The 16,245-nt window shown below is 33.2% G+C and overlaps 4 protein-coding genes across 5 annotated transcripts; 2 read left to right on the plus strand and 2 right to left on the minus strand.

Moving 5' to 3' along the window:
• Positions 1–12: 12 nt before the first annotated feature.
• Positions 13–2,697, minus strand: LOC124916680 (UDP-glucose 6-dehydrogenase 1-like). Of its 2 annotated transcripts, none has more exons than XM_047457431.1 (2): positions 2,624–2,697; positions 13–1,711 (listed from the first exon to the last, which is right to left on the minus strand). In XM_047457431.1, exon 2 carries the CDS (start codon positions 1,692–1,694, stop codon positions 252–254), a length of 1,443 nt encoding a protein of 480 aa, XP_047313387.1. In that variant the 5' UTR covers positions 1,695–1,711; positions 2,624–2,697; the 3' UTR covers positions 13–251. The 2 variants fall into 2 exon arrangements, with proteins under 2 accessions (XP_047313387.1, XP_047313386.1); XM_047457430.1 differs by having other exon boundaries at positions 2,617–2,691.
• Positions 2,698–4,519: 1,822 nt separating this feature from the next.
• On the minus strand, positions 4,520–5,998 carry LOC124915098 (40S ribosomal protein S19-3-like). Its single transcript, XM_047455752.1, has 4 exons — positions 5,827–5,998; positions 5,088–5,178; positions 4,811–4,994; positions 4,520–4,729 (listed from the first exon to the last, which is right to left on the minus strand). The coding sequence occupies exons 1-4, from the start codon at positions 5,908–5,910 to the stop codon at positions 4,654–4,656; spliced, it is 435 nt and encodes a 144-aa protein (XP_047311708.1). The 5' UTR covers positions 5,911–5,998; the 3' UTR covers positions 4,520–4,653.
• Positions 5,999–7,190: 1,192 nt separating this feature from the next.
• On the plus strand, positions 7,191–12,543 carry LOC124916186 (heterogeneous nuclear ribonucleoprotein Q-like). Its single transcript, XM_047456915.1, has 12 exons — positions 7,191–7,337; positions 8,099–8,190; positions 8,662–8,735; positions 9,342–9,407; positions 9,519–9,590; positions 9,823–9,895; positions 10,021–10,058; positions 10,134–10,244; positions 11,759–11,878; positions 11,970–12,050; positions 12,138–12,350; positions 12,535–12,543. The coding sequence occupies exons 2-12, from the start codon at positions 8,181–8,183 to the stop codon at positions 12,541–12,543; spliced, it is 867 nt and encodes a 288-aa protein (XP_047312871.1). The 5' UTR covers positions 7,191–7,337; positions 8,099–8,180.
• On the plus strand, positions 12,530–15,090 carry LOC124914635. The gene is made up of 7 exons (XM_047455226.1): positions 12,530–12,667; positions 12,761–12,937; positions 13,880–13,987; positions 14,181–14,249; positions 14,325–14,387; positions 14,474–14,568; positions 14,647–15,090. Exons 1-7 carry the CDS (start codon positions 12,614–12,616, stop codon positions 14,966–14,968), a joined length of 888 nt encoding a protein of 295 aa, XP_047311182.1. The 5' UTR covers positions 12,530–12,613; the 3' UTR covers positions 14,969–15,090.
• The last annotated feature ends 1,155 nt before the right edge of the window (positions 15,091–16,245 follow it).

The raw sequence follows: 16,245 nt of genomic DNA on the forward strand, positions 1-16,245 counted from the left end.
AAGAAGAATGAATACTAGTAATTAAAAGTTTTTTTATTGCATCATCAAGTTCAAACCACATGAAGGTAGGTATTGGACTTGTAACAACAACGTACAACAGAAATAATATGGTAACTTTTTTCATAACCCAAAATGAATCAAACTAGTACTCATGTATGTGAAGGGATCCGACATTTTAAAACAAGTGAAATGAAAGACGGACGTACCTTACCCAATGGGAAAAATGCACGCATGATGAATGAATCAGATTATTAAGCCACAGCTGGCATGTCCTTTAGCCATGCATCTAGAGGCTTACCAATGGAGTAGACGATAAATCCAATCTCCCTCAACTTCTCCGAATCCACCACGTTCCTTCCATCAAAAACAAAAGCAGGCTTCTGCATGTTGTCGTATATCTTCTTATAATCAAGACCCTTGAATTCATCCCACTCGGTGAGTATGCATATGCAATGAGCATCCTTACTCGCCTCATACGCATCCCAAACCACGCTAACTTGTTTCACAGTCGTCGGACTAGTCGGTTGGAGATGAAGGGGATGATCCCAGTCAAACTTGTTCATCGTCAGGTCTCTTTGTATCTGATCCTCAGATACCTGAGGATCGTATATGCTCAAACGGGCCCTATCTCCTATCAATCCCTTACAAACATCAATAGCCGGCGTCTCTCTCGTATCCCCTGTATCTTTCTTGAACGCAAACCCGAGAATCGCAATCTTCTTGTTCGAAACAGTGTTGAACATGGACGACACAACCCTGTTCACAAAACGGCTCTTCTGATAATCGTTGATCTTTATCACTTGCTTCCAGTATTCCGCAACCTCGGGCAGCCCGTTGCATTCGCATATGTACACCAGGTTCAAGATATCCTTCTGGAAGCAAGACCCGCCAAACCCAACGCTTGCGTTTAGGAACCTCGACCCAATTCTAGTGTCCTTTCCGATCGCGTACGACACTTGTGCGACGTCAGCTCCGGTTGCCTCGCAGAGAGCTGACATGGCATTGACTGACGAGATCCTCTGTGCCAAGAAAGCGTTGGCAGCAAGCTTAGAGAGTTCGGCCGACCAGAGATTGGTGCATAGGATTCTATCGTCAGAGACCCAATGGGAATACACGGCCTTCAGCGTTTGGATGGCCCTCTGCCCTTCGGGTGTCTCTCGACCACCGATTAGAACACGGTCAGGCTCGAAGAGATCTCCGATAGCGGTTCCCTCCGCAAGGAATTCCGGGTTGGATAGAATCTGGAAATTAATCCCTTTGCTGTTGTGCGTCAGGATTTTCTCAATTGCTTCTGCTGTTTTGACAGGAACAGTTGATTTCTCGACGACTATCTTATCGGTTTTGGATACATCGGCAATCATACGAGCAGCACTCTCCCAGTAGGTGAGATCCGCAGCTTTGCCTGCACCGAGTCCTCTAGTCTTGGTTGGTGTATTGACTGAAACAAAAACTATGTCAGCTTCGTGAACGTGTTTCTCCACTTCGGTGCTGAAGAATAGGTTCTTGCCACGACATTGCTTCACCACATCGTCCAAGCCTGGCTCATAGATGGGGAGCTGGTCACTGTTCCATGCACTGATACGCGGAACAGAAATGTCGACCACAACCACTTCAATATTTGGACATTTGAGGGCAATCACTGCCATTGTTGGCCCACCAACATAACCCGCTCCAATACAGCAAATCTTCACCATTTTTTTTCCTTTTCTACCTAGAACATGACAAAAAGAAAGATAAAATAAGAATACACTAGATAGACCAGCTTTCCACATGAAACTAATAGGCAGACATAAATGTTATGTACTAATCCATGCAGTTTGAAAACGAATTTACCCTTTCAATACTCTTTTAGCCACTGTTTGTCAAATTGTTAGCTAATACAGTCTTCCATTCCCAATAGCTTTTCACAATATTAATTTAGGGCATAATCAAACTTAACATTCCTGTAATGGTTTAGGAGTCTTGAAAACATAAAGAGTTCAACTGCGAATACAATGATAGGAAAATTCTAGTTTCTATGCAGATCTGTAAGAAAGTAACCAAATATCTTGACCGGTAAAGCCATTTTCTGTGTGAGCACTAGTAGATCTAAGCTAACACACTAGACTTGTTATATATAGAACATAAACAACACAAAACAAACTCGAATGCATATGAGAAGAGCACATCTAAACAATGTTATAACGAATAAATTAATTAACAATCCATTGCAAGAACAAGATAATTATCAAGAAGATCACAGATTAGATCCAACGAAACAAACACTAACCGCCACCAAATCAAGTTACTAGCAGAAGAAGCAAAAGAAGCGAATAGATCGAATTATAATTTTGTGGAAATGTAGTCAGATCTGATAACCGTTCGTAAGAAAATATCAATCATGTTCTACCGATCACCGGAAGAACAAATCTCGCTGCAGATCAAAACATTTTACAAAAGAAAGAAAGAAAGAAGAAGAATCTTCGTAGGTAATTATAAATTGAATCCTTGAATTCCATACAATCATGTATTCAGAACAACAATGGTGAATAATTAAGTAGTGAATATATAAACAATGTAGCAGAAACGGAAAGGAATCAAAATTGTAATCTAGTTGAGATTGAGATTAAAACTTACTTCTTACCGAGAGATCAAGAGAGAATGAAGATGCAGGATTATGAGATCCGGCGAGCTGTTCCTGCACAAGTAAGGACCAGCTGTAATGAGCATGGAAGAGAAACAAACATGCCCTTATATACCCGTTAACCAATCAAGATCCCTCCTCTCTCACAACTGAAATCTAAGGACAAAATGGTCAAATTACACAATTATTAATAATAGACTAAAGGTAGTTAATGACGTATTTTTAAATTCATCATTTTTTAAATAAGATTATTGTTACTTCCTAATTCAATATTGTATAAAATTTTCACTTTATTTAAAACCGAATATAACTACAACAGATAAGCTGTGATAAGATTAAAGATATATCATCGATTTAAATAAACGAACTAATTAGATCTGTATTAAAAGTATATTAATTAAGTTGTGATATTTGAATTTACTAACTTGATATTTTGGTTGTCTTTAATTAATAATAAAAAATTATTATTATGTTGATGTTTTTAATTAATGCAAGCGAAATTGAATTTAAAAGTATAAAAAACTCAGAACTAATTTAATCTACCTACTTAGTTATGAATTAATTAGGAGACATACAAATAAATAAAAAGTCAATATATTAATATTATATTTTATGGTTATCTTCATATGAAAACTTGTAAAATAAGGATCATCATAACTTGGAACTCAAAAAGTGCATGTTGAAGTAACGCCTAAGTCACTATGATGTGTTGCTCCATGTGGAGAAAACAAAACAAAATACATTTTACAATATTAAATGGCCTATTTCGAGAAAAATCATTTTAGTGAACATAGTTTGTGTTAGATTCAATCTCAACTTTAACCTAAACTCAAAATATTAATTTGGGTTGTGTTGAATTTGTGATGAGTTTAGTTTATTTCAGGTTGGGTTAGAGTTATTTAAATTTAAATTAATTTAATTTAATTATTTCTTATCAATCCAATATAAACTAACCATCTTTCATCTTCAATATATTCTCTTAATTTTAAGACGTTGATCTTCATTACAGTCAAATAGAAAATAATTGCAAATTTTAAAATTTTTAATAAATTAATTTGTTTATGAAAATATATAAAGTTTACGATATTTGAGATTTTATCTAGTATGAATTATTTAAATAATATATATTAATCTTACATATTATTTCTTCAATTAATTTAATAATTAAATTATCAAAATAATCTCAAACAAATCAAAATTATGTTAATCAGATAAAAAAAATATATAATAATGTTAAAGACATATTAGACGGAATAAAAAAATTTAAACAGACAAAAAAATGTTAAATGTGTCACAAGTGTGTTAAACGGGTCAAAACATGTTAAATATGTTAAAAACGTGATAAATGTACCAAAATGTGTTAAATGAGTAAAAAACGTGTTACATGTACTAAAATATGTTTAATGTGATAAACGTGCTAAAACGTGTCAAAAACATGTGAAATTGATTAAAACGAATTATATATTTGTTAAAATAAAAACATATTAAACAAGTCAAAACAAGACTAACAAATAAAATATTAGTTCAACAAGTTAAAATGGTGTTGTATTAAGTAAACATATTAAATTAAGTAAAACAAATTAAATAATTGTTAAACAAATTAAAATGTATTAATCGGGAACAATGTGTTAAAAACTAAAATTTAGTTTGCAAACCATAGTTCATTTTAAATTTGAAAATTTAAGAAAACTCTCATAAATTGGCAATATAACTGAGTATTAATTTAATAAAATTAGATAGGACAAATTCATTATATGATTCAAGAAAAATCCTTAATCTGGTATTGCATCACATGAATAGAATACAATCAATTAAAGCTTGATTTTGAGAGATTCAAATGAAGCATTAACTTTAAGATAAATAGTGGTTCTCATAAATAACACTGAAAATGCTTTCTTGAAAACAAACCATAGATGGATAAAACCATTATCAAATTTATATTCCTTTAAAGACAAAATTAAAACAATCCAAAATAACCATGCAAATAGTTCACCACAACAAAACTTCTAATAAAACTTTGCAGCAACACTTTACTCAGCAGCAACCACAATCCTTCCAGCAACTTGATCAAGGTCTCTTTGGCCACTGGATGTAATTTTTCGCCCACTGGTAGGTACATACATTATTAGAGAAACACCATCAGCCTTCAGTTTTTCAAACTCAAAGAATGTAAAATCAAAAGCTTACCCCTTGGAATCAACATCAATGATGTTAATTTTCTGCAATTGTTGAAGGATGTGGCGAGCAACTGATCCACTGCTTTTGCAGAAGTGAGGAGGACGGCTTCCATTCCTCTTACTTCCACCGTAAATCCTTCTGAAAGCACCAACTCCAAGTCCCTGTCTCAGGTATACCTTTCTTGCCATGGAAGCTGAAACCAAATTTGTACAGTTTATCATCAGTTTTCTTTCTATGCAGAACCATTTGTATAAACTGTAAAGTCAAACAAGTGAAACAAACATACCAGCTCTGATATAGTACCAATCTGGGTCATAAGGAGCAAGTTCCTTGAAAGTACCAGTCTTCACAATATCAACCCAATGGGGAAGCTCGATCTATTGGGGAATAATTCAATCATTAGTCTGTTTAAAACTTGAAGTGTGTTCTATATACAATGAAATCAAACAACAAAATAGGAGATTTAGAACTTTACACTCCCCCTTCCCCCTACAGACTAAAAGAACTAAAGTATTATATGGACTGAAAATTTGGGTTTTTGGCTATTTACAAATCTGGAGGAAATATCTTATATAAGATATTATATTTCTTCAAATAAGTGAATACACTATCATATACAGTTATACACACATAAGATAACTCATCTATAAAGCTGATATTCAATAAGTTAACTTTATAATCTCAAGCAGACTAATTGCAACATTTAATTAAAAAAAATGCAGTTATATGGATTTCGAACAACTAGTGAATATTTCCAACAAATTCGTATTTCGAATTGTAATGTTATATGAATTTGATATATATTAGAGGATTGAGATGACTTGATCCGTTCATCCCTTTGAATAAAACCTAAACACCATAATAAAATATGATATAAACAAGTATACGCGCTTTTAGTAATCATGGGACAATTCAAACAGATAATAAAACGAACAAATCTCCTTCACTAATCTCGTAACAGATCAAAAGACATAGATAGAGTTTAAAAGATTTGAGATTGTAAACAGGAAGTTATGAATGATTACCTTTCCGGAGCGTTTAAGATGAGCAGAGTAAGCCTTGACGAACTCATGAGGAGAGACATCCTTCACAGCTCTTGACGTCGCCATTGTCGTACAAGGGAAGAAGATGAAGTAGCAGCTGCAGCAACGGCGGATAACAGTTTATCGCTGCGACGCTGACTACTACTCTAGGGTTTTTTCTTGAAAGACAATATGATACTTAAATACCTAGCTTGCTTTGTATACGTGATGGGCCGATTATTTTCTTGGGCCGGATCCTGAACATTACTTTATTTTAAGTCTTTGAATTTTCTTTAATCAATCAAATTATTCCTTAAACTATTAAGTGTATCAACTTAATCCTAAGACTTTTAATAAAAACATATTCAAATGTGTTATTCAAGTTGCGAAAAAAATGAAAAGGGTTCATTATTTTATTTTTCTAAAAACACACACAAAAAAAAAACATAAGGATTTAATAGATATAATTCCATAATTCAATTCTCTTTAATTCAGGGTAATTGAAGTAAATATAATATTATTGTCTGAAAAATCAAATATCTCTATGTTTATTTAAAATCTTATAAGTTGAAATAAGAATATGTTAACTTTTTTCATATAATAAACACAATTTTTTTTAATAATTTTTTCATCTCTTTACTAGTTCTGGAAAATTAAAATTTATAACTATATATTTTTTTTTTAAGTTTATGTATATTAAAAATTATAAAAATCGTTTAAACACAACCCGACATAAAAAAAATAAAATAAAATAAATAAAACGATACTCAATATTAGGGGATTACAAGGAGCTATTAGACTAGAATGAAATAAATATCATAATGATTAGTGGAATGTCCCTATTTTTTTATTGATTATCGAGCTTGTAAATTTTCGAGAAAAACGATTAACTCTTCCACAGACTCTACCGACTTTCAGGATCAAATCTCATAAAGCGCCGTAATAATAAAATTTATAACTATTCATATGAAAATTCTTACCTTGCCCAAATTATTTTAGAATATTTTAGACTTCGTCTTAATAATATTAAAATTGAAATAAAATGTTACACCCGACAAAGTGGTAAATGGTTATGGATGGAAGGAACTTTTTCGATAATTTTTCCTTTAAATATTCTATAACTATAATAAAACCAAAGACAGAAAAACTTTGAAATGATAACAGCACAAAATTCATTTTAAGGTTTTTGTATAGATTTAATTTATAACTTTTTTTTATTACATGAACAGAAATTATTTAGTATAAATGTAATCATAGATAAAATAATATTTTTATATATTTAAATATTTATTAATCTTGTTTAAAACCTGATTTAAATCCAGATTTTAAAGGGTGTTTTAAATGTTGTTGTTGGGCTTGTACTTTTGACCCATTACTTGTAAATTTGTCGTAATGTTTTTTGGCTAAGGAAAAACCTAAGAAACTTCATCCCCGTCGTCTCCGGTGGTTGATTCACTAATTGTTTCTAGGGTTTCGTTTCGATTGTACATGCTTGTCTTCCTCGTCCAGCCGAGGTATGTAATTCCCTCCTCACACGTGCGAATTCCATGTTTTAGTTTCACAGTTAACTTCAGTGGCGAGATTTATAATCAGCATCCTCATCCAATTGAGATCATTTTCTCTTCCTCCCCGCTAATTGAGTGAGTACACTTGTGTCTATAATTTTAATTAAAGCTCACATGTTAGTAACATTCTTGATCATAAGTAGAAGGAGAATCTTGATTTCAGACCGATTCATTAGATTTTATATGCACATCAATTTTGTAACTAAATGCCGAAGGCGATTAAAAAAAGTAATGGAAGCATTAAAAGAATGGATCGAAGGAATAAGATAAACACTGTTATTTAAAAAAAAAAATGTTACCATATTAGTGTTTTAGAAGGATGACAATTGATCAAGAAATAATACTGTGAAAGAACTTTCAGAGGTTCAATATGTTAATGATCTGTAATAGATTGCTATTGATAGGAGGAATAATCAGTGAACTAGTCTTCTTCTTAGATGTTTGCTAGATATTTCTGTAATGATATAACTTAGAATATAATACAATAACAGTGATAATAACACAGACATCAAGAAATAGGAGAAGGAGTAGTCAATAGAAGAAGAAAGTGATTCAAAATAGATTGATAAGGGAGATGGAAAGAATAGCCAAGACTCAAGAATACCATTAGGAGAATGTGCAGATCTTGTACTTTTAAGCTTTTGTCCATTGATGCAGGGTTAGTTATTTGTTTATTAGGGCTTAAGTACATACATATATTGTTGTTGCAGATAAATGGTGGAGTCTTCTCACAAGATTTGAAGTCAACCGCATCATTTCTGTTGTATTGTGAAGTAATTAGAATATCAATCAATGGATCATCGTAAGCCCTTCCTCCTTATCCCAGTCCTTTACATTACCTATCCAGTCATTATATCTTATATGCGTAAGTCCTGTTTACTTAATTATTCACATGCTGCATTAATAATGTTTACTTGTGTAACTTGCACTCCTTGTAGACTATTGAGAGAAATTGCAGTTGTGCTAACAAATTATAATTTTTTAAATGCTAAAGTTTGGATTAATAAAGTTGTTGCAAAAACGACTTCTATTAATAATTTAATACAAATAATGTCAAAACCAAATCTTGAACACATGACCTTAAAGTTCTTCTCAACCATTAAGACACGTTGGATTGGTGATGACGATGTGTATCATCAAAACTATAACTTTGTAGCATCAAGAAGAATAGACATATATGCATCATTCGAATTCACAAAATGTTTCTTTGAATTGTTTCAGTAATAAAGTCATATTTGACCATTATATCTCCGTTATCTTTTTTTCTGTGAAGAGCTACCAGGTGGTGGATCGGAGGTTTTTGTTGGTGGGTTGTCTAGATCTATAGATGAAGACACAATTAATGAGGTTTGTACGATTCACAAGATTGTTTACCAGATTACATGAGTTAGCATTAGGTTTCTACAGGGACATGCACCTTTGAATAATAGTAATATACTCAACTTGCATAATGTCAAAATGAATTTCCTAGTTCCATTGCTGGAATTTAGCTTGTGACACAGAAAGTATTATTTTTTCACTCTAGTTTGTCTGAGAGTAGGAAGTGATAAACCCTCTCATTAACACCGCCTAATGTCTTGATGCTTCCTTGATTTTTTATTTGTTGTTGGAGCTGATCTTTCCCTTCAAAGGTGTGAGTGAATATGTGTGGCTGCATTATCTTGTTTACACTGCTCTATTCTTCTCTCAGCCAAAACCCTTTATCTGGCCCTAGTGTCTTTGAGTATATTGGTGTTATCATGCATTTTGAAGCAGTTCTTGATGCCAAATTTACCATGTGAATAGATCTTGAAAATATTATTGCCATCATTTGATTATATGGTCTTTCTGCTTTCAATTCTATCAATATAGCTTTTTCTGGTTATGGTTTACCGTCTTTGATGATGAGTTTCGTAGCATAGTTTTGATGTTATAGTAAGTGATTGCTATTTTACTGTCATTGTGTTTCCTCAGGAATTCTCTACATGTGGTGATATTTTGGAAGTGCGTTTAATAAAGGATCATACAGGCAAATCCAAGGTTCAACATTCTCTAGAATGCAGTTATTTAGAAGATATTTAACTACATTGTTCTTTTCAATTTTATTAATGAATTGAGTTTGATATTTTAAATTCATATTGGTTGTTGCAGGGCTTTGGCTTTGTGCGTTTTGCCACAAAAGAGGCTGCTGATAAAGCATTGAAGGAAAAATCTGGAATTACAGTAAGTATATGCTGGGTAAAATTGTGGTGATAAAGGCCTTATCTATTAGCTATCTTCTAAAGAGAGAAATCTGCTTTTAACGGATTAGATAAAACGTTGTTTTCTGAATCTACAACTCTTTAGGAGTCTACAATATTCTGATGATTTCCACTTAGATTAAGGCTCAAATTATTATTATTATTATTTATCATTGAAAATCCTCAATGTTGATCTGCTTGGCTTTGTATTTCAGCTAGATGGGAAGAAGATTGGTGTTCTGCCTTCAAATGAACAGAAATCTCTATATTTTGGAAAGATTTGCAAAGGTTGGATTCAATTTTTGGTGACAATTTATTATTGTTTTAAGTCTATTATGCCTGGATGTTATTTGGTTGGTCCTAGTTCATTTAATTTAAATTTAAATGATGTGAACAATTTATCATTCTTGCAGATTGGACTGATGATGAATTTGAGGAAATTTTACGACAGGTACATATTCATGATTTGTTTCCTAGTGTTGTCAATTTATCAGATAGCCTAAGCATGAGGTGTTTTGATTGATAGGATTTTCCAGATGTTGTGTCTGTGGAGCTGCCAAAACCCTTCACCATTGGAGAAGCATCTCAGAAGCAACAAAATCGGGGTTTTGCTTTAGTGAAGTTTTCATCTCATGCTGTAAAGTTCCTTCCTATTATGTTTAAATAGTAGTTGTTGATTGTTCTTAAACACTTGCATGGCATCTATTGACTCACAGATGGCGTCTTAAATCCTACAGGGTAGGAGCTCAGGTCCGTGGTTTGATTCTGGGTTCAGGCATTTTTTTTTTCTTCTATTTGACCCACTCCAATTCACGGACAAATGATTTTCACAAAAAGTTTTAGACATTTTAAGAGCAATAACTTGTAATTCTCTGATCACAACATACATAAAATATATTTTGGACTAAATTTACAAGATTTTACATCTATCCTCCAAAGAAGTTAAAACTTGTCCATTATCAGACAACTCTTAAGTGAAGATAGTAACTTACCCAATCTTCTGGAAGTGGAAATTTCTCTTGTTGTTGGGTTCAATTCTTCTATCATGCTGGAAGTTTGAACAATAATTTCTTAAGCCTGCAAAACAGATAAATACTAATATGCAAAATGATAGAATCCTAAAAATTGCAAAACAGATAAATACTAACATGCAAAGAATTTTAGAAACTAACTCCCTTAAGAAGCGAAAAGGTATTCCCTTCTTGCATTTCATAAGTTAATTTGTTCAGATTTAGGATTATCCATCATTTGAGTTAGAGATTGGACTTTCATGCCCAAGTATCTTGGGTACTGGAATTCAATGTTCTTGCTTCTGAATTATTTTTGTAGCACTGAGTGCTCAAAGTAAAGATGATAGAACGTTGTGTTTTGATCTCCCAAGGAATGGGATTGAGTATGGTTGAGTTAAGGAGGTGATGGTTAAAGATAGAGGTTTAAAATTGGACAATTTATTGACTAATCCACTTGATTATCTTAGCTAGAACTTCATAGCTATGCTGATATGAACAAAACCCAGATCGGAGTGCAAATTACTTCTAAGAAATACTTTCCAGTACCAAAATGATTTATTGTGTATATCCATCCTGTTACTATAATGACATACATCTTGACACACAACAAAAACACATTACTCTAGCCAAGTGCAAATCAAAACCAGAATGGACAAGGTGTATCTCATCTTTAAAGCCAAAGCTAATATTAATATTAACCCTGAGAATCTTTCAATTCTTACAGAACACATTAGAGAATGGTCATCTACTCATTAGTTACTTTATGAATTGTCTGTTTCTCTCCTTTGCAAAATATAACCTCCTCTCCTGTTAATCACTCCTGCTAATACTTTGTGATATCCTTTCTATCTACTTTGCTTGTAAACTCCAATTCCAATTTGTCACATATATATCATCTGATCTGAGGCTAAGCCTTGCATCGTGAATCATTTGAGTTTCCAATGCCAACTCCATTTCAACGTGTCTCAAGCATCAAATATATGAATATTATTACCCTGAATACGATCAAGTCTGCACAACATTTTATCTAATATTTAAATTATCAATCAAAAGCACAAAGTTTACCCAATATAGCCACATGGAGGCTTATCAGGTTTAAATATAAGAAATTTGAACCTGCCTCGGCCTCTCTAAATCACAGGCTGCAGTAAAAGCTTATCGAGTGGGGACAAAACCAGACTTTTCAATTGCTGCTGGTAGCTGTCATCCAGTTGTAAAATGGGCTGAGGACACTAATGTTGATCCCGAGGAACTTGCAAAGGTGTGGTCACTGTTCCATGCATGCTTTCCCCTTTTCTTTCTCTTAAATCCAATGATTCTATCTTGTTATTTCCCATCTCTTCCATCCACAGGTTAAAACAGCATTTGTCAGTAACCTCCCTCAGGATGCTGATGAGAAATACTTGAGGGAATTGTTTGAACCTCTCGGAAAGGTCTACAGCTCAAAATCGTTTATTCTCTCTCTCATATGAATGATGGATTATATTTTGTACTATTGACTAACTATATTTTGTTTTCAGTTAGATCGTGTTACACTATCCAATAAGCGTGATTTCCCAGTTGGATACATTCAATTTTTAGAGCGATCCGTAAGTTTCTATTCTACTCTGCTATCTTCTAGTCCTGCATATGTTATTGTCTCTTCCATCTATCTATACACTGATAATGAAAATACCACTACATGCACTATCTTTGATATATCAGTGTTTTCTGTACAGTTGATAGTCCAAGATGTATTTTGTGGTCTTTGTGATTGTAAATGTTGCTTTTTCCCTAATTTGACCCAGCTCTACATTACAATTTTTTTTACATCCTTTATTTTTTTTACTGATTTAATACTATTGATGCTTACATTTCTTTTATCTTATATACTTGATCTTACAAGCACTCTGGCAAAACTGTCCTTTGTGATGACAGTCATTTTAATTAATTATTTTCATTGTCTTCCCTCTTACTCTGTTTCTGTTTCTAGGACCTTGACGATGCTATAAAAGAAATGAATGGAAAAGAAGTGCAGTGTCCAAATGGAGGTCCTTTATTTAAGCTTCAGGTAAATTCTCCACACATTCTGAAGTCCTGATCTTGTAAATATGATCAAGACCATAGTGCATGAGTTTTGGCATGGGTTTGATGTATTCAATAGGTGGAATTAGCAAGGCCGCCACCTATGGAGAAAAAAGGGAAACGGTCTCGTGACGACTCTGAAAGAAAACCAGCTAAAAAGATTCCAAGTCATTTGAAATCTTCAACATATAATCAAATCCTTGGCAGCTCACATAGCAACATATCCAGAGCTCATGAATTACATTATCTGCGAAATGTTAGTTTCTATTATTCATAAATTTATATCTTGTTTTTTTGTTATTGGTGATTAGTCGCTTATGTGAAAATCTCATGTCCCAAAATGTTGTGTATAGTATGTAATTGTTAATTTGCCTCTCCCCCTTGAGAGTAAGTATCGAAGTAGTCACCCTCACCCGCGCAAGCATAGGTGTTTTGACAACTTGTTTGCAAGTTAGGTGTTTTCTAAGATGTCCTAATTCAATTAAGAAAAGAGATGCCACTTGATTTTAAATTTAAAAACCTAAGGTGAAGAAAATGTTTTTAAAAGCATTTGACTTTGGTTGTATGTAGTTAAATGTAATGATTTGTGAGTGAACTAGAAGATATAGGTAAGCATTTGTTTAAATAGGGAAGGCAGTTGATCACTTAGCGTCCTAGTTGGTCCATCCATGGTAGGTCTTCCTTGAAAGCGAGATAATGTAGGAATGATTCTCCTGTTGACCTTAAAAGATTGACTACAAGAAAAGATTTGGGATGAAGGAATACATAGCAATTGAGACTCCTTGTGAGTGGAAAATGAAGGAATTGGAAGCAAAGTTTATTGTTCCTCTTACAGAGGAATAATGAGAGAAAAAAGTGAAGGTTGAGAAGTAATGGGGAATTAGTTAAGAGGTTGGCAGTATGATAAAGGTGCTATTAGATTATAATTATTTTGATGATTAATACGACAATGCTTGATAATGATAGTATTTTTTGAATTTAAAAGTCAGTATGTATTTTAACTATTATTAGTTTATTTATTTGAGCATTAATTAATTATTGAAAAGATTTCCTGGAAATCTCAGCTGGGGAAAATTTAGGGTATTTTCAGATTATCCATCGATTGTGAACTCTCCCATGCTATATCTGTTGTAAGCTTTTGTACAATAATAACCTTGTGCATTTGTATTGTTGTTGAAATATTGTTTATTTCACACAGGAAGCGGCAGCCACTGATACATATGAAGCTGCTCTAGCATCACTTCCCTTTTCTGTTAAGGAGCGCTTTCTTAGGATCCTACGGCTTGGTATTGCAACACATTACGATGTAAATCTGCTTATTCTTGGATTGCTGATCCTGTTCTAGTATGAGCAGTAGTTATTATTAGTCACAGTCTAGTCCGTATCCTTGAGCACCCCAAAAATTAATTGATGCAGATACTCTATTTGTTCATTTTAGACTTGTTATGAGAATATTTTGTTATGGTTTTTTATACCTTTTTTGTTCCTTGTATTAACAGTTAGATATCCATTCTCTTACTAGCCTCATTCAACTTCCTCAGCAAATTGCGATAACGGTTCTTGATCAGGTGAAGCATAGTGCTTTTTAACTTCTTCTCTAACTTTATTTGCCCTTATTTTAACCCTTGTGCCGTTATTTGCAGTTCATGCTTTCAGGGGCTGACAAGTCTAATAAAGGAGAGTATCTTGCGAGGTTAATAGCAAAGGTATTGATTGAATAATACTTATATATTATGACTTTTTAGATGAAGGGGTTTTTAACTCTTTTTTTATTTTCCTGTAATGGCTGCAGCACCCTAGGGCAGGGGATATGCTTATAAACGAAGTACAAGTGCCTAGCTATTCAGCCAGATATCATTTACCAGTAGCTGATCCAAATTTCTCTAGGTCAGTAAATTCCAAATTTGTAGATTTAGTTGATTTATTTACTACATAATTTTAATTATGTGATGAGATGAGATGCAGGTATGAAAGTAGTTTAACAGGGGGTCGATATTCTTCATCGGTTTATTCTCAACCTCAATCAAGTGGTTATAGCAGCAGAATAGAGGAAGATGGCTCATTGATGTACCAATCGGCCAGGTCTTCATCTGTATCTTATAACACGCTAAATATGGATCCTTCCCTCCAAGCAACAGCTGTTAACGGAGGAGGACATCCCTCTCAACCACCACCATCCCGTGTCAGGTTTGACCCCTTCACTGGCATACCCTACAAATTTGACCCTTTCACCGGCGAGCCACTCCCCCAGAATTCACCACCCCTAGGATTCAGAAGCCCGTATTGACACTACTATATTAGCGAGTTTAACAGTTTTTCTTTCTTTTTTTTCTGCCGCATTTGGGTGTTTTAACTAATTAAATCTTATTTAACGTTTTCTTGAGTATCAATATTCAATTATATTATATATTTCATGGACTATTTTCTGTCTTGAACTTTTTTTACTTCTTAGAGTAGTCGTAAAATAGTGATATAAAATAGTTGGGCCATGGAATATAATTCAAATCTCATTTAAATTGAATGTTGACAGCCGACACTCCATATGTTTTATGTATAGAACAAAATTGACCGCTTATCTGGTCATCCAATGTCATAACACAGTGGGCCAAACAAAAGGAATATAACTGCACATTGTTTTTGTTGCAATTTGTAATTTGTGCAGATTTAAGGTTAATAAAAATATGTTAAAATAGATTCAAACGGTTCCATTTTATCATCCTCACATCAACCCAAATACTTTTTTATATTAATATTTTTTTAAATTATTATATTTCAAATAATTCAGACCCATTTGTGTTAATATGGATACAAGTAAGGAAACAGCCTTGAAATAATATATAATAATAAATTTTGATTAGATAAAAGTAGTGAAGGATAATGGAGGGGCAACCACGTGGCACACATGCCGGATTTGGGATATGAATAAGAAGATATATGGCACATGGTGCAGCCACAACATTATACTAGTTTAATTAAAAGTGTTAACAACATATTATATTATTTTTGAGGTGGCGTTCTGTCAGTGGTCGACCCAAAAGAGATATTTGAATAACAAAGAAGGGAAAATGAGTAAAATGATTAATATTATTATTATTATTAAATTTGAAAAGAATGTGATCAGTAGAATGCAGGGAATGTGCAGAACAATCTGTACATTTCATTCTGCCTCACTGTCTCCTCTCCTGTTCTCACATTCTCACATGCCTATCTCCTCGTTTGATTCATCTAAATTTGCTTATAATGGTTATAATTAAATTTTATTTATTTGCCCTGTTTTTGACAAATAAGTTTTCAAAACAACTAGACATTTTGACAGAATCAACAATATATAATAAGATGAATCAAACTAAACCTATCTTTCTCTAATTTTTGCTTGTTTCTGGCCCCATTACCCCCACATTCACATGTGCCCTTTTTTGGGGGCCATGGTAGAGGGCAAAACCCAACTTGGGTCACGATTTAACTATCTTTTAATTTTTTTCAGTTTAATTGACCAAACTACCACTTTAATTTCAACAGTATTTCAAACAGTGTTCAGTTGTTGCTTCTTTTGGAAATGGAAAA

This window comes from Impatiens glandulifera, chromosome 9 (assembly GCF_907164915.1).
Source record: "Impatiens glandulifera chromosome 9, dImpGla2.1, whole genome shotgun sequence".
NCBI lineage: Eukaryota > Viridiplantae > Streptophyta > Magnoliopsida > Ericales > Balsaminaceae > Impatiens > Impatiens glandulifera.

Excerpts from the sequence above, each read along its gene's own strand:
- LOC124914635 (XM_047455226.1), top strand. The coding sequence starts at position 12,614 with ATGAATGGAAAAGAAGTGCAGTGTCCAAATGGAGGTCCTTTATTTAAG. Across the intron at positions 12,668-12,760 it reads GTCCTTTATTTAAGCTTCAG|GTGGAATTAGCAAGGCCGCC; the intron begins GTAAATTCTCCA and ends TGTATTCAATAG. Across the intron at positions 13,988-14,180 it reads GTATTGCAACACATTACGAT|TTAGATATCCATTCTCTTAC; the intron begins GTAAATCTGCTT and ends TTGTATTAACAG.
- LOC124916680 (XM_047457431.1), bottom strand. The coding sequence starts at position 1,694 with ATGGTGAAGATTTGCTGTATTGGAGCGGGTTATGTTGGTGGGCCAACA.
- LOC124916186 (XM_047456915.1), top strand. Across the intron at positions 9,408-9,518 it reads ATCATACAGGCAAATCCAAG|GGCTTTGGCTTTGTGCGTTT; the intron begins GTTCAACATTCT and ends TGGTTGTTGCAG. Across the intron at positions 10,059-10,133 it reads TTGAGGAAATTTTACGACAG|GATTTTCCAGATGTTGTGTC; the intron begins GTACATATTCAT and ends TTTGATTGATAG.
- LOC124915098 (XM_047455752.1), bottom strand. The coding sequence starts at position 5,910 with ATGGCGACGTCAAGAGCTGTGAAGGATGTCTCTCCTCATGAGTTCGTC. Across the intron at positions 5,179-5,826 it reads ATCTTAAACGCTCCGGAAAG|ATCGAGCTTCCCCATTGGGT; the intron begins GTAATCATTCAT and ends ATTCCCCAATAG. Across the intron at positions 4,995-5,087 it reads TTGGTACTATATCAGAGCTG|CTTCCATGGCAAGAAAGGTA; the intron begins GTATGTTTGTTT and ends ATTTGGTTTCAG.